General features: G+C 52.4%; 1 protein-coding gene across 1 annotated transcript; it reads right to left on the reverse strand.

Annotated features, from left to right (window-relative positions):
* Positions 1 to 9,256: 9,256 nt before the first annotated feature.
* Positions 9,257 to 20,423, reverse strand: Aars2 (alanyl-tRNA synthetase 2, mitochondrial). Its single transcript, XM_032900669.1, has 22 exons — positions 20,177 to 20,423; positions 19,451 to 19,642; positions 18,556 to 18,701; positions 18,187 to 18,354; positions 17,629 to 17,773; positions 15,538 to 15,683; positions 15,272 to 15,380; positions 14,916 to 14,954; positions 14,693 to 14,804; positions 14,110 to 14,243; positions 13,484 to 13,628; positions 13,082 to 13,254; positions 12,857 to 12,970; positions 12,616 to 12,756; positions 12,203 to 12,340; positions 12,012 to 12,121; positions 11,797 to 11,905; positions 11,380 to 11,502; positions 11,087 to 11,197; positions 10,464 to 10,547; positions 10,247 to 10,357; positions 9,257 to 9,847 (listed from the first exon to the last, which is right to left on the reverse strand). The coding sequence occupies exons 1-22, from the start codon at positions 20,402 to 20,404 to the stop codon at positions 9,683 to 9,685; spliced, it is 2,943 nt and encodes a 980-aa protein (XP_032756560.1). The 5' UTR covers positions 20,405 to 20,423; the 3' UTR covers positions 9,257 to 9,682.
* Between the last annotated feature and the right edge of the window lie 1,122 nt (positions 20,424 to 21,545).

Genomic DNA, 21,545 nt, shown 5'->3' on the forward strand with positions numbered 1-21,545 from the left:
TCCACGTGAACGCCATGTCTCTAAGACTTGTCCCTGTCTCTATAGGAGAGAAGCGTAAAGGGTCAGTGGCAGTTTGAGGACCTGGTGCACCATGGTTAGAGGCCACTTGCCCCACTCTCCTGGGAGGTGGCCCGCTCCCTCCTCTTAGGAGGTTTCATCCCAGCTGGGGCCAATTGCGAGCCCCTCTGAGCTGCGTACTGCCTTTCTTGGTACCAGGCAGTTCTTCCTAAGGTCTAGTTCTAGTTGTGTTTGCTGCTGCTATGTAGTCTGCCTCTGGCAGAGATCATAGAGCCATCCGTGGCCCTAACAAATCTCACAAGGGGGAAGGGTAGTCTCCCCCATTCCCGTCACTGCCACAGGGACAGGCGACATAACAAGACCCAATGGTAGCTTTCCATGTTTACAGAAACACCCATAACCTTGGTCTGATGTCTCTTGGCTTTGGTTTCCGTCTTTTGTTTTGAGACAGGGCCTTACTCTGTAGCTCTGGCTGCCTTGGAACTCACTATGTGAAACCAGGCTAGCCTCGAACTCACACAGCTCTGCCTGCCTTTGCCTCCATGGGTGCTGGGATTGAAGTCATCCACCACGCCTGGCCTGATGTCATTTTTAAGGCAAATGTCGAAAGCAATTACATCATAAGGTCAGAGTTGACCATTTTCATATACTTTGTGTATTTACCATTTTCATATACTTTATATATGAAATATACATTATATATGTTATATTTTTGTGGTGTGGAGATTAAATCCAGGCTCTTGCAGATGACAGCCAAACATTCTACCACTGAGCCACGCCCTAGCCCACTCATATTTTTTTAAAAAGTTATATTTATTTAATGAATATGAACGCTCTATCTGCGTAAACACCTGCAGGCCAGAAGAGGGCATCAGATCCCATCACAGATGATTGCGGGCCAGTGTGTCGTTGCTGGGATTTGAACTCAGGACCTTTGGAAGAACAGCTGATGCTCTTAATCGCTGAGCCATCTCTCCAGTCCCCTATTTTTCATTCTTGAGCTCACTAGTAGCTGAGGCAGACTGTGAACTCCCTGTAGTAGCCTCCCAAGCAGTTGGGATTACAATCCTGCACTACCGGGCTTGGCTCTAAAGATATTTTTGACAGGAAAATTATTACCAGGCCCAACTGGGCCTGGTGACGCAGACCCAGCTACGAGGAGTTTGAGGTACAATGACTTAACGTTCAAGGTCTGCCTGGGCAGCTTAGTGAGACTTTTTCTTTTTCTTTCCTCTTTATTTTTTCTCCTCCTCCTCTTCTTCCTCTTCCTCTTCCTCCACCCCACCTCCTTTCTTTTTTTTCCTTCAAGATAGGGTTTCTCTGGGTAGCCCTGGCTATCTAGGAACTCACTCTGTAGACCAGGCTAGCCTTAGAATCAGAGATCTCCCTGTATCTTTCTCCAGAGTGCTGGGGTTAAAGGCACCACCACCACCTGGCTAAGATTCTGCCTTTTTATTTCTTAAAATAAAAACTATGAAGAGGAATATATATATATATATATATATATTTAGTGGTAGAACACTCACCTAACAGGCATGAAGTCATAGGACTTGAGTAATATTATTATTTCCTATTATTATTATTATTATGCATCAAACCTTAGTACTACCAAACATAAGAAATAAAACAATAACCAGAGGTTATCTCTAGAGATTCCAGTTCCATGTGATTTTGAAACATCTCTTTTGAGGGATGGGGGGGATGCCGTGCAGCTGAGAGCATCTGCCGGACATTTTGGAAGCCCTGGGTTTGATCCTGCATACACTGGCATCCCAGTGCACATCTATAATCCCAGTATTTGGGAGAGAGAGGCAGGAGAATCAAAATCCAAGGCCATCCTTGGCTACATAGTGATCTTGAGGCAGCCGGAGCTACATCTCAAACAAATCACCAGCAAGAAAATGTGTTTTGAGGGTATATGAGGGGTGGAGAGACACCCAGCCGTTGAGAGTGTCTGCTGCTCTCAGAGAGGGCTGGCGTTCAGTTCCCAGCACCCACATCAGGCAGCTTGCAACCAACTCCAGCTCCAGGGAGATCTTTGGAGGGTACCTGCATATACTCACACAAAGACGCACAGTTGAAAATAAAAACAAAATTTAAAAGAAAAGAAAAAGGTCTACCGACACTATATCGAAGTATACTTGATAGGAAAGTGAGTTAAGGGAATTCCTTGGGTCTGTTACTTCTGGCTCTCCTGCCTCTCTTACCACTTCTGTTTTTTTATAAGCAGTTGTGTGCTGGGAACCAAACCCAAGCCCTCTGGGAGAGCAGCCAGGGCTCTTAACGTCTGTCTGGGCCATCTGTTCAGCCCCTGTCCCCGCGCCCCCCCCCCCGTTGCTTTTTCAGGATGTCTGTAATGGACGGCTTTGGGCACTCTGTCCACCCCCAGGTTCTGCCCATCTTGCTCCTGTTAGGGGACCCAGCTCTCCACCAGTCTTCTGTCCAAGTTCCTCAGATTCAATTTACACAGAAGATAGAACTGAAAGCAGGGAGTCAGCGCCTCCTTCAGGTCACACAGGGGCTCGCTAACCTGTTCCTGCTTAGCGCTCTCCTTTCTCACTGCTGCCTCAGCCTAGGACCTCTGTGTCTGTCACACACAGCTCCACTTGTCCCTGGCATCCAGTCTGGTCCTCTACAACCAGCCCTGCACAGCCAAAGAGGCAGGCAGCTGTACAAAACCTTCAGTGGCTCGGAACTGCCCAAGGACAAAAGCTAGCTCTTTCAGCATCTCAGAGGACAAGGGTGTTCTATCGCGACTAGTGGCTCTCCGAAATAAAGCCTGCTCTCATCCAGGACATTTTAAACTAGTTTGATCGTTTGCTGAGGCCACTCCTTAAACTTGGGATGCCTTTCTTACCATCTCCTCCCGGGAATGAGACAGACATCCATCCACTTACTAGTTCAACCCCTCCCCTGGCTTCCCCCCAAAAACTTTGTTGGAGCCCTAGCTCTCCAGGACCCGTGCCACCTTCCCCTGTGCCCAAATCCACAGCAGACAGAGCTCACTGGATCTGCATGCCCAAGCCCAGTGCCAGGTCTGCCTTAGGCAGGTAGCTAGTTTGAGTCTGTCCTATTTGCTTCTAATAATAGCTTCTAAAGAGTATCCCATTGGCCACTGCGACTGACGGGCGTGGCCTTATAATGCCAGCCAATCAGAGACTTTCTTAGGATTGGTCCAAGTAGAGGCTGACGGAAGGAAGGACGCTGTATGTCCTTGAAGGAGCAGGAGCCCTACTGCTGAGAGTCACTTTCCCTGACGTATACAGAGCCTGTCTGCAGTAGCAGAGAATGAAACCTAGTGGGGGGCAACCAGGAAAGTCAGAGTGACAAAGGCCTGAAGTCCCTGAACTGCCAGGCTTCGGGTCTCAACATGCAACCTCCTTGCATGTAGTATCCTTCTCCTTTGTGACCACAGGGTGCTAGGTTCGCTGGTGAGTGAAATGGAAAATTCCTAAATCAAGGAAGTTTGAAGTTAACCTGGTCTTACGGGAAACCCTGTCCAAAGAAAAAGAGAAAGGAAAGAAGGAAGGAAGGAAGGAAGGAAGGAAGGAAGGAAGGAGGGAGGAAGGAAGGAAGGAAGGAAGAAAGGAAGGAAGGAAGGAAGGAAGGAAGAAAGGATGCTATCTCAGTTTGATTGAGGGGAAAGATTGGAGGAAGGGGTAAAGGGACAGGCATAGCAGCTTACATCATTTGCTGGAAGGCCTTAGTCTGGCTGGCTGTCTCCAGGCTTTCCTGAGGATTCTGCAGGGATGGACAGAAACCTAGATACCCAAATACTCCCAAAGGACCACGGAAAGGACCCAGCCCAGTTGGTGCTACAGGGGTGCTTCTCAACCTGTGGGTCCCGACCCCGAGGGTCACATGGCTGATATCCTCATGTCGGGTATTAACAATCCATAACAGTAGCAAAACTACAGTTATAAAGTGGCAACAGAATAATTTTATGCCTTAGGGGTTTACCACAAGAAGAGAAAATAGTTTAAAGGGTTGCTGCGTTAGAAAGGTCGAGACCCACTGGATCTATAGTCTCACATCTTCCTTGAGAGCCTTTAGGGTGGGGAGAGAAATGGAATTTCGTACTACAAGGTCCCACTCCTTTCTTCACATCAGGGATTGTCTTTGGCATTCCAGACAAGCTGAGACCACCAGAAATGCATGTTTTTGTTTTTGTTTTGTTTTGTTTTTTGTGCTGCTATGCGATGTCCCCACTAAGGGCAACCTCTGCTCTTAAGAGTGTGGAAGTGGGAGATGGGTCACAACTTACATCTTGGGCCCCTTCTCAAGGACCTGAGGGCTTTACATGGCTGCATCTCTAGCATCAAGCGCAGCCAAGCAAGATAGGGAAAGGTCATTCTTTCTCCAAGCCCATCTCTGTGTCCTCAGGACCGGGACAGGGGCATAAAAACACAGGACACACGAAGCCACACTTTGAAGGGTAGGGACTTTCTGGGCCTTGGTACAAGTAATAAAATGGTGTCCCACTTGGCCAGGGCTGTCCTCATTTCGGATGGCTTTGTATGTGGTGGACAGGTGGTCTGGGGTCATAAACTTGGCTCTGGATAGCTGTGACTTATTGCATTCTAGGTGTGCAATGGCAGATGCCCACAGCGGTTGACTCTACAGTCGCTGGCTGAGTGCTCAGGCCTTGGACTATCTCCGCTCACACCCTCTCTCTGCCTCTCACATCTGCAAGACCTTGGGCAAGGAATTAACCTTGACAGGTTTCAGGGGCATCACCTGTTAAATGGGGACAGTAATTAATATTCCTATCACCTATCATTCACTGTAGATGATTAAGGAGCTAAACTGTGACGTTTCACACAGGCTTGGCCTGGAGTCGGCACTCAAGTCGTAGAGGCTGTGAAGAAGTTAGCAGCTTCACCCATATGAAGCTCAGTAAGCCCTCATGCTCACGGGTGATGTTTGTCATAACACCACTGTCTCCACCTTACAGAAGAGGAAACCGAGGCTTAGAAAACAGAAGGGACTCACTGTCACTTCAGAGCTGTGCTTGGCGTGCTTATCTGCCCGCTGGGCTCTGCTCCTCTGAGGTGCACCATTCTCACCTCAGCTCCAGGAAGTTTTCTGGAACTTTCTCCCACTTGCGAGTTCTCTAGTCGCCACTGAGGAACCGGAACCTTTACCTACTTTGGTGCTGACCTCCAAAACCCCAGCACCCTTATCCCGTTTCACTGCTCGCAGCCCCTGGCGCTTCTGTAGGGCTGGATTGCTGCAGACACCTTTTCCCTTGAGGTCTCCATGAGGGCCCAAGAGAATATTTCGGGGTTGCTCTTCTGCCCTGCTCACCCTGGGCGCTTCATGTTGCTCACAGACTGGGTCAAGCTTGGGTCTCCATCATATCCCTTCCCTTTTTCATCCTTCCTCAAGTTCCCAGTAAAATCTGCCTGAGTCAGGGAGGTTTCTCACACTACTCAAATGGGAAAGTTAAGGAGTCTGTCGTGCCCCCTATGTTCCTCTGAAAGTGTAGCTGATGTGGCCTCCACCCATTTCTCTGCCTTTGCTTCTAATGTCTTCTCAGCCAGCTTCCCACCCATACTTACCCCAGGCTCCCCCAAAAGAGAGCCCTCCTTGGGCCTCCTGTTCCTATGTTCAGAGCCCTGGGCTTTTGATTACACCTTCTCCCACCCTCTTTCCTTGCCCTCTATTGCTCAAAGTCCTGTTGTGAATTCCCCGTTCACTGGACTAAAGGAAGAGAGAATTAAAAACAAAGGAGTAAAACAGAGTTTTCCCAAGAGCCCAGGTTTGGTCTCTGGCCCGGGGAGATAGCTTGTTCATAACCCAAGGGCCCTCCCCTTTCCAGCTCAGACTCCTGTAGTCAGTGTATGGAAAAGGACACCTAGTGGTAACCAACCACAACTTCAGCCACCTCTCCCTTAGACACCCCAGGGGGAAAGCTCAGCTTCAAATGTCAGCATGGTCCTCCTCCTCCTCCCCCCCTTGGTAACCCAGGGAGACCAGGTCTATGGGGGGATCTGGGGAGGGGCAGAACCCACAGGGCTTGTAGCATTGTCCACAGCTGAGGATTGGGGACCCTCCTCTTCCCAGGTCCCCCACTTTCTTTACTTGAATTCTAGGCCTCTGGACCAGTTTACAGATAGTCGTTGTGTGGCACGCAGAGCCTTGATCCAGGCTTTAGAAGGCAGGGTTGAGCTGGGGGCTTCATGTAATTGCAGGATGGGTTCTCCCATTACAGGACATACGAGGCTAAGATTGATGGCTGCGGGGCCACAGACCTGCGTGAGTTGCAGGAGCTGGCAGGGCTTTAGGCTTGACCAGCATGGTCTGAATGGGGAGATCTGAGTTGGGCGTCCCTTTCTCAGAGGTCACCTCACCTGCTCTGGAGACCCAGGAGACTGCTCTCACAGGCGGTTGGCGCAGTTGGTTGTTAGGGACGCCTGAGTCACCAGGGGGCGGGCCGTGAGCCCTCTGCCCTGGGCGTTGGCGCGCCCTCCTCCTCGCCTGCCCTATGCGCGCGCGCGCGCGTGCTCAGAGAACGATCCTGTGGACTTGGGCTCCGCTCGCGCTTTCTGTCTGCGTGTTTCGGTGCATTAAGGTTTTCATGTGGAGAGGATGTACTTCTGAAAAGGAATGGGAGAGGAGAAGGCCCAACAATAACAAAGGAGACCAGGGAAGCGAGGGGGCTTTCTACAGTTACTTAAGCCTCTGGAATTCCCCTGTGGTTGAGCTGTAGACCCCAAATCTGCTGGGTAGCCCCTTCGGTTTTCTCTAATATGAACCAAGTATCAGGAGCAGGAAGGGCCTGGGCCTCCAGATGGCTCTGTCACTCAGCCTGGTGCAAGCTCTCAGCACTGGCTTGACAGACAAGTTAGGGCTGCTGTCCTTATCTGTTTGTAGGCAGGAGAGCGGGCTCCAGGGATCCGGCTATGTGTAGTAAGAGAAATGGTTCTCTAGAGGAGAGGGACAGCAGACTGGGGTGTGTGTGTGTGTGTGTGTGTGTGTGTGTGTGTGTGTGTGTGTTGTCTCAGGAAAGCTTAGCTTTAAGCTAGCTTCTCTGGTCAGATTGCCTCTGTTGGCGCCTCAGTTCGGTGGCCATGGAGGAGCCGGATCTGTGGTAAATGTAGAAGACCAATCTTCTACCAAGCTCCAGAGGTCAAGCCATGCAGTGAGGAGGAAGACTACTGTTCCCAAGTCCCTTCAAGCCCTCACAAGAGACTTACAAACCATCACTTGTATAGTCGTGGATGATCTTGAACTTGAGCTGTTCATGCCTCGCCTCTCCAGAGCTGGGGTGGTAGGGGTGTAATTGGGTTTATGGGTTGCTGGGGATCGAACCCAGGGCTCAATCCATGTGTTACTCTACCTCTGGAGCTACATCCCCAGTCCAAATGATTACACGTTAGGCAGTGGGGCGCTATGGCATCATGCAGGCTCACTCTGCTTTGTTAATTAGCGTCAGGGAATCATGCTTTGAAGATGCACACCCCCACTCCTGTCCCCACCCATCCCTCACTCCTGCATCTGGGTATACCTCTGCTGGGCAGCTTTGTTCTGATAGAGGAGGAGAGTCTTCCCCACATCCCTTAACTTCATTGTGCTTCAAATGCTGGGTTTCGGCTTCAGCTGCTCTATTTGGGCACATATGTGTCCACAGGTGTATGCACGCATGTGGCAGGGAGAAAGGTTGACCTCAGGTGTCATCCCTCAGGTGCTGTCCACCTTGAGAAAGGGTCTTTTGTTGCCCAGCTCGATGAATAGGCTAGGCTAGATGGCTTGTGGAGCTCAGGGATCCGCCCATCTCTGTGCGCCCTTCCCCACATGGCACAGCTGGGATTATGAAGGGATGCCGCCATGGCTGGCTTAGGGGCTCCTGGCACTTGAACCTGGGTCCCTGTGCTCAAAGAGCAAGTACTTTGCTGAGCGATCAGCTCAGCCCGGCCTTCAGTGGTTTTCACCTCAGCTCCGGCTTGGAGCACATGCTGTGTTAACTCTTATGGTAGTGTAAGCTTTCAATACCAGCGCTCGGGAGGCAGAGACAGGCGTATCTCTGTTAGAGGTCAGTCTGGCCCACCCAGGGGTTCCAGGCCAAACAAACAGCTGTATATGGAGACCCTGTCTGAATAAGAAAAGTCCATCACTGGTCTGACCGCTCGTAGCCTCACCCGCTGTTCCTTCAGCTCAAACACCTCTCTCGGGTTTCCTCAAGGGTTACACCCATACCTTCTAGCTCAGACACCCTTCCCAGAGCTAGTGACACCACCGTGTCCTCCTGTCCCCATTCTTTCCCTTTCTCATCCTTGACGGCCCCCTCCCTCCCCACTTCCGTCGTTTCCCCTGGAAGCAGGCGCCACGAGGGGAGAGCTGTTGCGTCTGCTCACCACTGTCAGCTGACCAGGCCCTGCTGCTCAGAGTATCAGTGAGCCGTCCTGGCCTTACTTCAGTCACTGTTAGTGACGAGTGGCACCAGGGGTCCATTTGTGCTGCACTGGTTCCACTTTCACATGACATTTCTGAGTCTTGATAGCCAGGAGACTCTTCCTGGTATCCAGGCAACCCTGCCCCCCTCTGAACATGCGTGCTTGGTGGTCCGGGTTGAGGCACCAAGTACTTTCCTACTAGAGTGAATGGTCAGGTTACCGATGGGATGCTTAGGTCATGCCGGGGAAGGACACTTTTTCTTTTAAAAAAATTATTTATTTTATATTTATTTTATTTTATAATTATTTATTTTATATATATGAGTACACTGTCACTGTCTTCAGACACACCAGAAAAGGGCATCAGATCCCATTACAGATGGTCGTGAGCCACCATGTGGTTGCTGGGAATTGAACTCAGGACCTCTGGAAGAGCAGTCAGTGCTCTTAACCACTGAGCCATCTCTCTAGCCCCCACTCTTTCTTTCTTTCTTTCTTTCTTTCTTTCTTTCTTTCTTTCTTTCTTTCTTTCTTTCTTTTTTATGTCACATATTTGCAAGGGCCACGGAATCCAGAAAAAGGCAACATGCTTGCTGCTGCTGGAGTTAAAAGCGACTGTGAGTCATATGTGGGTGCTGGGAGCTCACCTTGGGCCTCCGGAAGCACAGACTGGGCAGGCCTCTCTTTTTCCCAAAGATAGACTTTTCTAGGACTTCTAATGCTCTGTGAAACACTTTTTTAAAAAATTGTTTTATGGGGTTGGGGATTTAGCTCAGTGGTAAAGCGCTTGCTTAGCAAGCGCAAGGCCCTGGGTTCGGTCCCCAGCTCTGAAAAAAAAAAAAAAATTGTTTTATTACTTTGTATATACGAGTGTCTGTATACATGAGTGCCTGCATGTATGTCTGTGTACCACATGTATTTCTGGTGCCTGATGGGGTGGGGAACCTCCATGTGGATGCTGGGAACCGAACCTGGGTCCCTTCTAGGAACAAGTGCTCTTAACCACTGAGCCGAGTCTGCAGCCGGTGAAACACTTTGAATGGGTGCTCCCAACCACAGCAGCCCAGGTCTTCCATTTGCTGGGGTTGCTGCCCCTCAGTCCACACTTCTTCCTGCTCGCCTCTCAGTGGCCCTGATGCCCTGCTTTGGCTCGGAGACCTGGCCTCCAGCCGCTGGTCCTCTGCTCCCGCCTCCGGGAAGATTATGTGGTTCCATGAGGGCTCCAGACGCTTGCCTGCCTTCTATTCCTGTGTCCTGGGTGGGCCTCGTCAGAGCTGGTTGAGTGCATAAGCTCGGGCTGTCCTGAGGGCAGCGTCCAGGTCGGCAGTGTGTCCAGTACCCTGGGCTATCACTGGAGAGCCCCAAGCCTTGCCTCCCATGTGGCTGCACACGGCTAGGGCCCAGGCCTCAGCTGTGAAGGTAGGTGTGGCACCCTACGGGGAGAGAATCAGAAGGGAAAATTATGTGGAACAGCCCTCGATGCCGTTACCTACTTGGTGGACCCCTTGAGAATGCAGTCACCAGCCATCAACACCCTCTCTCGGGTGGGGCATCTGGTGAGGCAAAAAGGAACGGGCTGGACTGGGAATGCGCAGGGAAGGGATGAGCAACTGAGACTTGTTTGTAAGTAACTGGGGCCTTGAGGCAGGTGACTAAGGAATTCACAATGCCTTCTGGGAAGGGGAAGGGGTTATCTTTAGGGACGAGGAGAGATTGTTCTAGTCCCGTCATAGGTTATCTCCCTGTACCCTACATCTCCTGTCTGGAAGAACAAAAGAGGTGGAAACAGCTAGACACGGGCCATTTCAGGTGGGTTCTTGGGACCCTCTTACCTGGGCCACCTGGCAGGCACACAGGACACTGCCAGTGGGCTGGGGGCTGAGCAGCAGCACGGACATGCTGGGGGCCTGTTTGCACAGCTGCCGCACGACCTTTACCAGCACCTGTGTGAGGGTGACATAGTGACCCACCACTCCCCAGATGCCCAGGACCTCCCAGGCAGGACTTAGCCTTCTGCAGGTCCCAGGCAGGCCACTGCACGGCACTCACCGAGAGGGACTGGGCGGAGACAGTGTCCACAATCAGAGGCCCCTCTGAGTGCCGTTTCAACAGCTCCTGGGATTTCTCCGTAGCCTGTGGGGCAGAGAAGCAGCAGAGGGGCCGGAGTTGGATATTCCACTTCTGAACTGAGACCCAGCCTGACAGCCCCTGCCCTCCCATGCTCTCTCTCTATAAAGGCCATCAGTTCTGAGGAGAGGCGGTGGGCGGGGGCTCTGCCTGGTGCGGCCTGCTTTCTTGGGTTCCATCTGTGACCTTCTGTGACTGCCTTGGCTCTTCTATTCTGTCACAGGGCCCTCTAACGGTTGCTGAAGGTGAGAGGAGGAAGGCCAGATGGCACAGATGGACTGGGAGGGCATCAGGAGCTGGCAGTCAATGAGCAATTAAGGCTGATTGGCATTTCAGTCAGGAGGCTGTCTAATGGGAATGGTGGCGGGGAGGGGAGGGGTGCAGGGAGGGGAAGGAGGTATGGCAGGCAGAGGTGGGGAGTGGCTTGGTGATATGGGAGCACACGAAGTAGGATGCTGTCCCTGACTTCTATCCCAGTTCTGGAAGCTTCCTAGGGTGAGTGAGGTGATGCTTATGAGTGCCAGGCAGGGCTGACCTCCTCTTACCTGGCTCTTTTCCAGTTTCCGGATGGCGGTGTTGGCACGACGCTGTAGCATCTTCAGTGTGGTCTGCAGCTCCTGCCGCTGCCACTGAGGTATCACAGCAGACTCTGTGAACTATGGTCAGAGCCGTGTGTCATTGCCCTTCTCCTGACTGACGGTGCCAGGGCAGACACCATACCTACCCTGAAGACAAATGTCTGCGCAGTCGGGAGGGATGGGAAAGGTCGGGGAAGGGATAATGAAGGAACACGCTAGTGGAAGGCAGGGACTGGAGTGGTGAGGGTGTGGCCCCTGACCTCAATGAGACGTCCTATGTCCTTAGATAGCCGGTGAGCCTCCAGCAGGTTCCGGCTACCCCGACTTAGCCGTTCGCTTGCCACTTCCACCTCCTGCGACAGGCTCTGGCCCACCTCTCGGGCCTACGGGAGGGGACAAGAAAACGAAGGCTTTAGACTCAGTCACCCCTCCTAGGACAGCGTCTCCTACCTCACTGCAGTCTGGACCATATTAGAAATGTTTGCTAATAGTAGGGCCAGTCAAGGAACCAGAGTTAAATTAGCAGCTGCTGCTGCTGGCAGAGACTCCATCCACTGCAGTGTGCGGTATACGAATGCCGGCCCGTACCACTGGGCACTGCTGAGTCTGGGCGTCAGCCGTGGGTTCCCCTCAGCCCCCCACCATTCACAAGTCTCCAGGGATCCTCGTACTCTAACCTGTTGGGCCTGCTCCCCGGTGATGGCCAGTAGGCGAGTGATGCCTTTGACCAGCTGGCGATCCCCAATAATCACCAGGTCTCCCACGGCCCCGGTACTTAGCAGGTGCCTGGAGGGAAGTGAAGAAAAGGATGATAGTGGAGAAGTCTGAGCCCGAAGCTAAGGTTAAGGGAGGGTGAGGATCCAGGGCTCAGGGCCGCCCAAGAGTGACTCACGTCCCGCAGCACAGCTCCACCGAAGTCTGCAGTGCAGCTTGGGAGGCTGGTGCCAGTGCCTGGGCCACGGGAACCCCCACTGACACGACCCGAACGGGGTCTGGGTACACCTGAGGGGAAGGTGGCACAAGGACTGTTAGGTTCCTGTGAAGGCTGGGGAAGCCGCCTGGGATGGCCGGCCTGCAGCTCACCTCATCCAGTGCGCGAAGGCCGGGGATACGGGCAGTGTGTGTCAGGGGCACCTCCTCCATGTATACAGGCTTATCCTGCCCCACAGCTTCCTGCACGTAGCTCTCTACTGTCCGTAGCTGCTCTGTGGTCAGTGGGGTCTGGGAGGGTGGGACGCAGAGCAACAGGCACAGGTTAGGTAAGTGCTTTTGCCCATTAAAGGGTAGCTGATGTTCCCAGTGGGGACAAGGAAGGTGAGGAGTGGCTAGGGGTGAAGTAGTGTCCCGAGTAGAGGGGTCTTGCCGAGGTGAGGTTCCGAGGGACAGTGCAGTGGTACCGACCTACAGCCCAGGTCCTCAACACTAGTCAACCTACCTCCTGTCTGCCTTGCTGCATGTCGCCTCCCATAAAGCCTGTCTTTCTGTGTCCAGCTCACCTGCGTGGCCACATCAAAGCGCAGCCGCTCGGGGTTGAGATGGGAGCCCCGCTGTTCGGTGGTTGGTCCAAGCGTCTGCCGAAGTGCCCAGTTCAGCAGGTGGGTGGCTGTGTGCTTCACCATGCATCCCATTCGCCAGGCCTGGAACACTTTTGTCACCCAAGGGTCCTGGGTAGAGGGCCCAGGGTGGGGAGGGACAGGGGCTGCAAGCCCCCAAGAGTAGCAGGGATAGGCGCCTTACCTTATCCACATACAGCTGCACTCGGTCCCCAACTTGTAAGCACTCGGGAGCCATGGCCTCATGCAGGATGAAGCCTCCACAGACCTGAGCCCGGGCCACAGGGAACAACACATCCTGAGGAGAAGAGAGTCAAGGTGCCAGATGACTGATTGTGGTCATCCTTCGACTTGTGGGGCCTCACATCCACCTCCCATGGAAGTCATCCCCAGGGTGTCTGACACTCACCTGCTGCCCTGTACGAATGAGGTAGCCTCGGTCCGAAGCCTGACCCCCTTGTTCAGCATAGAAGTTGGTTCTGTCCAATAGGAGGCCACAGCGCTGGCCTTCTCCCACGGAGGCCACAGCTGTCCCAGTCTCTGAATACAGCTGTAATACCTGGGCCTCACAGAGGCCAAACTCTGCCAGAGGCAGAAGGATACCAGTGTTAGGGTCTGGGAATGTGATGGGTCTGGGATGTGAGGCAAAGGCACCTGGCTTCAGAGGGTGAAGAAGGGTTTTCCAGACGAAGGAGGTAGTGACCCCTGCTGGTTACTTAGGGCAATGCAAGAGGCTGGTGGCTACCATTTCTCTCCTTCCCAGTCAAGGTCAGGTAAGCTTGTGCCTACCAGTCTGGGTCTAGGTTCTCACCATAATCCCCGTTGGGGCGAAGAGAGTAGTTATATTTGGGGCTGTCATCAGTTGTGGGTATGCCTTGACGGTGCAGCTCCTCCAGTGCGTGGACATCAAGACACAATCCCTCCTCCTGAGCTGCCTCTGCCTGCTGGGCCCGGTGCTGCAGCAGGACAAACAGTGTATGTGTATGTGAGTGTGTTTGTGTGAGTGTGTGTGTGTGTGTGTGAGAGAGAGAGAGAGAGAGAGAGGGGGAGAGAGAGAGAGAGTGTGTGTGTGTGTGTGAGTGTGTGTGTGTGTGTGTGGTGATGGTGAGGGGGCATCAGGTGTACGGAGAACTCCACAGGATGGGGATTGAGCCTTAGGGAGCCCTGTCTCTGTGGACCCGGCATAAGCATAAGACCTAAGGGTGTTTGCTGGCTTCGAGAGAGCTATCTTACGTGTCTACTAAACCAGACAGGACAGATGCCTCACGGTCAGGTCTCTTTGCCACAACCACCCGGGGACTCCCCCCCCTCAGCTTCTGTTTGGTCACTGGGGCTGATGTTCCTCTCCGTAGACTGAGCAGGGCTGTGGTTCTGTCCCCTCAGCGATAAGGGCAGAGGGAGGAATGGCTGGGTCACTGCCGGGTCCCGTGGCCTTACCTGGGCCTCCTTCTGGGCTAGCTGCTCCAGGCCCGCAGTGTCCAGCTTCACCCCCTTCTCCTCCAACATTAGCTGCACCAGGTCCAGGGGGATCCCCAGATTCCCAGACAGTGACAGTGACCAGGCCACTTCGGCTGAGGAAAGAGAGCAGAGGTTTTGAGGATGAGAGCGGCAGATCAAAGGGAGGAGAAGGAAGAGAGCTGGCTCAGGCTTTTTCGGCCACACAGACCCCCTCCACTGTGCGAGGAGCCATCTTGAAACTTTGGAACTTGGGGTTCCAAGGTCAGATAAGGATGAGGGTAGCCCAGCAAACTCCCAGGGCTCATGGTATTTTGGTGGTCTCAGTTTAAGCATGAAGCTGACTTTGGAAACAAGGGATGGGAGGTGGGGCTGGCTGGGTGGTTAGGAGACGGGTGGCAGAGCGGGCTCCTGCAGTGGTCAGGTTTAAAGCAAGTGGGAGAAACTTCTGGCAGAAGTCAGGGCTGGGGGTGAGTCTGAAGCCCCCAGCAGGCTGAAAGCTCTGGCCTTTGCTCACTCTGGTGTGCCTGAGAATCCATTTGCTTTGGTTAGGCTCCCAACTCACCAGGGAACAAATCAGAAGCGCCCAAGCGCTTAACGGTGCGATCAATGATCCGACGGCCTCTCTGCAGGGAGGCCAGGAAGGCTGCCTCATCCTCTGACACCAGGTTGGCTATCTGAACCGAGGCAGAGCAGGGAGTGGGTCTGGGTTTCCTTGGAGACGGGCTTCTCCCTACAGCTCTCCTCCTCCCATCCCCATGCCCCCACCCAACCTCCCGGATCAATACCTTGACTGAGTTCTTCTGAAGTTCTGGGTAAGCAGCTCCCTAGGGGTGTAGGAGAATGCGGAAGAGGTAAACAGTCCACCCTCCTCGATATTCCCGGTATCAGGGGACACCCGCCCAGGAGGCTCAGATGAGGCTTCCCAGCGGGGCAGGCAATAAGTGGAAGGGAACCCTGAGGTCAAAGATCCAGCATCCTGAAGCGTCTTTGCGAGGTCTCCCTGCTTTTTGTGAGCAAGACCAGCTTTCCAGCCTGCTTGATGGGATGTAGGACTAGACGGTGAGGGTGGGACACCACTGTTGCTCAGTGGTGAGCCCCAAGGTTCAGAAGGTGTGCAGAAAGGAGGAGGCTCTGAACTTACCAATGTCGCCACCACCACTGGTACCAGGTTGCCCAGAAAGCCAGGTGGTGCCTGCAAGACCTCTGTGGAATAGCGCACAGCTCGACGGAGAATCCGACGAAGAACTAGCCTAGAGGGTTTCAGAGTGCAGGCATGAACCCCTGGCGTCAATTAGTCAGCAATACGGGGTGTGGGGTGCTTCCCCTAGTCCTTTTGAGCTCTTGACCTGATTTCACCTCCCCATTCCCTCCCTCGCAGCCCTGCCACTCCCGCAGCACCAGACTCACGGGGCGCCTGACATCCCCGGGGAGACGCCATCAGCAATGCAGACACTGAGTGTGCGGATGTGATCAGCTACAACTCGGTACGCTGTGTCTATTCGTCCCTCATCCGCTGCCCCTACGCGGCCAGAGTACGGGGGAACCCTGCAGCTCTGTAAAGTAGGAGAGAGGCCATAGCTGTAGGGTCTGCCTGACCCGGCCCAGGTAAATGCCTGTTCTCAGCCATAAAACCCCCCGCATCCTGTAGGACACAGTCTAAGAGTGGAGTCCTGTGCGGATTCTGGGCTAGGAACTATTAAAAGGGCTGAGAAAGGAGAAGAAGGCCCCTAGCTTAGGATCTGGTTTGTACTTCCTGTTGGCTGAGCGTCAAGAAACTAAAGGACAGTTGGTAAAACCGAAGCCACCTAGAGATGGCACTTGTGTTTGTAAAGACGTTTCAAACAAGTCGACACACGAGGGGCTGGAGAGATGGTCGGACGGTGAAGAGTGCTTGCTGCTCTTCCTGAGGGCCCGAGTTTGGTTCCCAGCACCCACACCAAGTGGTTCACAACTACCTGTGACTCCAGTTAATATGATGCCTTCTTCTGGTCTCTGTGGGTACACGCATACACATGACACACATAAACACACACACATACATACACATACCACACACATACACAAACACACCACACCCACACACATACACAAACACACCACACACACACACACACACAGAGGACACACACTCACAAACATACCACACACACAAACACACAGAGGACACACACACAAACACACCACACACACACACAAACACACACCACACACACACACACACAGAACACACACACAAAACATACCACACACAAACACACATACACACACAACACAACCCCCAAACACCAAAAGCACACACACACAAACACACCACACACACAAACACATACACACACACACACACACACACACACACACACACACACACACACACACACACACACACACACAGAGGACACACACATACAAACACACCATACACACAACACACACACACACACACACACACACACACACACACACACACACACACACACACACACAGAGGACACACATATAGAGGACACACACACATACGACACACACACATATGACATACACAGACATAGCTCTATATCTTTCTTTATTTGAGCCTCTGTACCAAGCAGAAAGGTTTTGGATTAGGGGCGATAGTCAAGCCACACCCACCTGCAGCAACCTCTTCCTTACAGCCACCCTCAAGAAAATGGCAAACCCTTTACCAAAAGCCATCTCTACCTCCCTAGCACACCAGACTCGTCGTGTGCCTAGATTCCAGGAAAATGGCAGGTGCCACTCTTAACTCCCCAATCCGTCTACAGGCTCAGGACACCAGACTCAGGACACCCAAGGGCTAACAGAATAGTGGGTGCAGTCAGGTAGAAGTGCCTTCATCACGTCCCGGCATTCTCCGGGAAGTATACTCCTTCTCTGGGATGAAGGCCCATGCTGTGGACTACTTATCAACAACATGGCACAAAGACCTTCTAAGACCTCTTAAGAAAGGACCACCACTCGGCCTTGGTGTTGGGGCCTGAACTCTCTTCAGAATCCTGCCATGCTTCTGTCTGTAAAATTAATAAATCTTCTAATAAATTTTTTACCCTAACAGAGGATCTGCCTCAGTGTCTGCTTGAGCTCCAAGCCCAGAACCTTTCTTAAGGATAGACACATGCACATTTTGAATGGATGAGGGGAAGAATGAGGGGTGACATCAGGTCGCAGTACACTTGAGACCCTAGGATCCTTGGTCTGTACTGTCCCCACATGTTGGGAATGCTCTTGAGTTCTCAACAACACCAGAGGGTGGAGGAACTGGGGAGATGGTTCAGCTGGTACAGTGTTTACCTCACCAGCACGAGGACCCGACTTTGACCTCTACAACCCATGTACAATTGCTGGCCCAGTGGCATATGATTCTAATGCCAATGCTACACACACACACACACACACACACACACGCACGTGCACACATGCACACGCACGCATGCACACCGGACAGCTAAAAAATAATGGGGCTGAGGCAGAGGGGGTGCTCACCTGGTGTATAGCATCAAGCAGTGGAGAAAAGAGGTCGGTGTCATAGGTGGAACGCTTGCCCTGCAGTACAGCCACCAGTCTTTCCAGGCCCATTCCTGTGTCCACATGTTGCTGTGGCAGCAGATGCAGGCTTCCGTCTGCCTCTCTGGCCAGGAAAAGTGTGCAAGGTGAGGCCAACTGAGTCTGGCAGGTCTGAGGCAGGTGGTCAACTTCAGCAGAAACCTGACAACCCAGGGGCTGAGAGAGGCAGGTACCCCCGCTCCCCTGCTCAAATGTAGATGATGAAGGCCTTGGGTCCTCTCTTTTCTCAAAAAGGAGAAAGGCCTTGCTTGGGCCCTTGTCTGGACCTAGACATGCCCACTAAGACAGATTCTTTGTCTTTAGAGAGACCTGTCAAGATACGTTAGAAGAAACTCATAGCAATCACCAAGCTCAACTCCATGATGTGACAGGAGGCCAGAGAGCATCAGTAATGAGTGAAGGATGTCAGTCAAGCAGGAGAATTAGATCGGCTTCTCTTTTTGACTAGCAACTAGTGGTAGTGACGGCCACCATTACCTGTAGTGTTGCATGAAGACCAGATTCCATAGCTCAACCAGCTGGGGGGGTCCCATTCCACCAGCCAGATCGTAGTGGATCTCGGTACAAGGCCCACAAGGCCCAGTGTCTCCCATCTCCCAGAAGTTCTCTTGTAGTCCGAACGAGAGCATACGGCTGGCAGGCACCCTGAGGAGAAAGTCATGTAAGTGGTGGGAGACTGGCATGGTCAGAGGCTGGGACAGCCTCTCACCCAAGTCCAGCTTAGGAAGAGGGTCCTAGGGCTGAGCATAGCATGCTGGGATATGCCAAAGTCATGAGGGCTTGTACAGATAGGTCTGTTTTCTACTCTTCCTATTGCCAGGGGACAGAAGAAGGGGCCTGACTTACCCCAAGCTGAGCCAGATGTCTCTGGTCTCCAGGTCTGGGGCCAGCCCTGTCTTGGAGTCACCACTGAAATAGGAGACCCATAACCTGTCCTCAGGGATCCCATAGACTTGAGTCAACAGTTCCCAGGCCATGCTACATGCTTCCTCCTGCAGGGAAACCCACCATGGGGGTGGAGAGATGAGACGATCTGGCTACCCAAGTTCATGAGAATAAGACAAAACCATTCCCACTACCCACCCTAGCTTCAATGTCAGACCATGTCCACTTCTGCCTTGAGGTTTTTCTTACCCAGAAAGTGTGCTAATTGTTACAGGCCTACCTTCTTTCCAGACCCAGATGAATTCTATCTTCTCCATAAACCTCTCCACCCACCCACCCTGACCTGGGGACTTTAGGTCCAGTGACTCCAGTGGTCATCTCAGCACAGCTGTCTGGCTATCTGTTCAGCTAACTTTTAAATGGCCATTAGGCAGGAGACAGTCCCTTCCCTCAGTCAGGGAAGTGAGGCATATTCCTTCCCATTGGACGTTGTGTGTGTGTGTGTGCGCATGTGCATGTGTGTGTACACTCCTGTAACATGTGGGCATTCACCTGTGAAAGTCAAAGGACAGCAATGGGTGTCTGTACTTCGGAGCTAATTTTTGTTTGAAACAGGGTCTCTCATTAGCTTGGAACCTTGTCTGTAGGCTACACGAGCTTGTCTGTGAACTTCCAAGGATCCTCCAGAATCACAGGCACAGACTTTCGGGCTGCACTTTAAATGCAAGTTCTGGGAACCACAAGCACTTTACCAACCAAGTCATCTTTCTCCCCCATAACACAGCCTAGCACCTGGCCACAATGTCCAGCATTTGGGGTTCAAAGGCTTTAAGTCTAGAGTTCCCTGGAAACTCACCTTAAAATATTCACCCCCAAAAGCCCAGTTGCCAAGCATCTCAAAAAAAGTATGATGAGAGAGATCACGGCCCACATCTTCCAGGTCGTTATGCCGTCCTCCAGCCCTGACACATTTCTGGCTGTTAGCCACACGTCGGAAGCCTGCCATCTCGCTTCGTGGATCCACCGTGCCCAGGAAGATGGGCTTGAACTGGAAGCACAAAGGTAGGGAAGGGGGAGTTCTTTAGTTCCTTAGTACAGGATTAAATTGGGGAGTGGATGCAGATGGCTGTTGAAACTCAAGACTATTTGTGACTCCAAGGGTACAATGTGGTCTTGGCTCTGGGAACCCCAAGGAGCTCAGGCAGCCGTTTCTAGTGTATGTGAAGCAGAGAGAGGAAAATGAACCTAAACCAGACACTTCTTCCTAGTAAAAAGTAGTAAAATTTACCTAGCAGGAGTGCAATTAATGTCTATTTAATAAATGAATTCTATTTATTTAAATAGTTTTCCACTCGAAGCCGGTCCCTCAGGGCGTCACACCTGTTATCCAAGGATAATAAACTTAATTTCTCCCCACAAGTTTCTAAGCTAATTCCCCAAACCTAACCAGGCTCCCAACCACTTTACCCAGTCCTTCTTCCACTCTGAGTTCCGCCCCTCACTTTTTTGGTCCAATCTTGAAAGCGCTTTTCTCAGGCTGACCCCTCGAGCTCCGCCCCCGATCGTGTGGCCCCGCCCCCACCTGGTTCATGCCTGCGTTGACAAAAAGCAGGCTGGGGTCGCCGCGCGGCCTCACGGAAGCGGAGGGCACGAGCCGGTGGCCGTGGCGATCTCGGAAGAAGCTCAGGAAGGTGTCCCGCACTGCCGCTCCGTGGGGTGGGTGGGGCTCGGTTGAGAACCGCTGCCATGGGCACGACCGCCCAATGGCTCGCCGCAGCCTCCCGGCGGCAGCAGCCACTGACGCCGCCATCTTAGCTCCGGGCAACGGCTTCGCGGGGTCAAAGAGTGACGTGCGAAAGGACACCTAGGTTTCCTACAGCGGCCCCTAGCGGGTGGAAGACTTAGGGGGCAAGTCTCAGCTTCTGGTGGAAGTGGTCGCGCAAGAAGGGGACTTCCCCTGGCTAGCGGTTCAGCATACGACTTTGCACACAGTAGACCCTTAGTTCATCCAGGATTAAACCGATAATCATAAAAAAAGATCATTATGTGCTAGGCTTTATTTTGAATGTTAGTAGCAAGATTAACACCACAATGACTCTGCCTCCAAAATCTGTATTCTGGCAGTAAGGGTTGTTGTGTTATTGATTTTGTGGGGGTTGCATATGAACAGGTGTGGGTGCAATTCCGTGCGTGGGCGTGTGGTTTGCGCTGGTCCAGGCTGAAGAGTGCCAAGGGATCGTGAGTATTCAAGAGGTGGTCAACAAGTACAGAACCCTGCATAAGTGCCAGGCACCGCTCTAAGACCTTGCCAGGTCCTCTTCTGCCCTCGGCTTGCAGAGAGCCACTTTGTCCTTAGGGACTGACGCAGGTTCTTTGGAATTGGAGTCTGGTGGAGACACCGACGCCAGACTGCATCTGCTCCATTATTAATTGCTTAATGACATTTGGTCTTTTAATTTGCTTGGGGATGAGAGAATCCAGGTCGCCAGGTCAGGACAAAGTTGTTGGCTGAAAGCTGTGAGGTTGGCTTTCCATAAGCCTCCCAGTACCCTGAGGTTTTGTGTTTTGCTGAGAGAAAAGAGATATCTGTCCTGGCTGGCCCATCCCCTTGACTTCCTGTCCATGGTAACAGCAGTAACTGAGAAGCCCGCAGACCTTGTGGGTACAGCTAGACAGTTTAGGGGCTTCTCATGATGACCTTGCTTGACCTTTAGTCTGGGAAATTTAGAAGATCTGGGGAGAGAAAGGGATTTGCCAAGTTAAAGACCCAGTAGAGCAGTGGTTCTCAACCTGTGGGTTGTGACCTGGGACATCAGTTATTTACATCACGATTCGTAAGAGTAGCAAAATTGCAGTTATGAGGTAGCAATGAAAATAATTCTATGGTTAGGGCTCACCACAACACGAGGAACTGTATTAAAGGGTTGAGGCAGTAGGAAGGTTGAGAACCA

Source organism: Rattus rattus, chromosome 4, assembly GCF_011064425.1.
Source record: "Rattus rattus isolate New Zealand chromosome 4, Rrattus_CSIRO_v1, whole genome shotgun sequence".
NCBI lineage: Eukaryota > Metazoa > Chordata > Mammalia > Rodentia > Muridae > Rattus > Rattus rattus.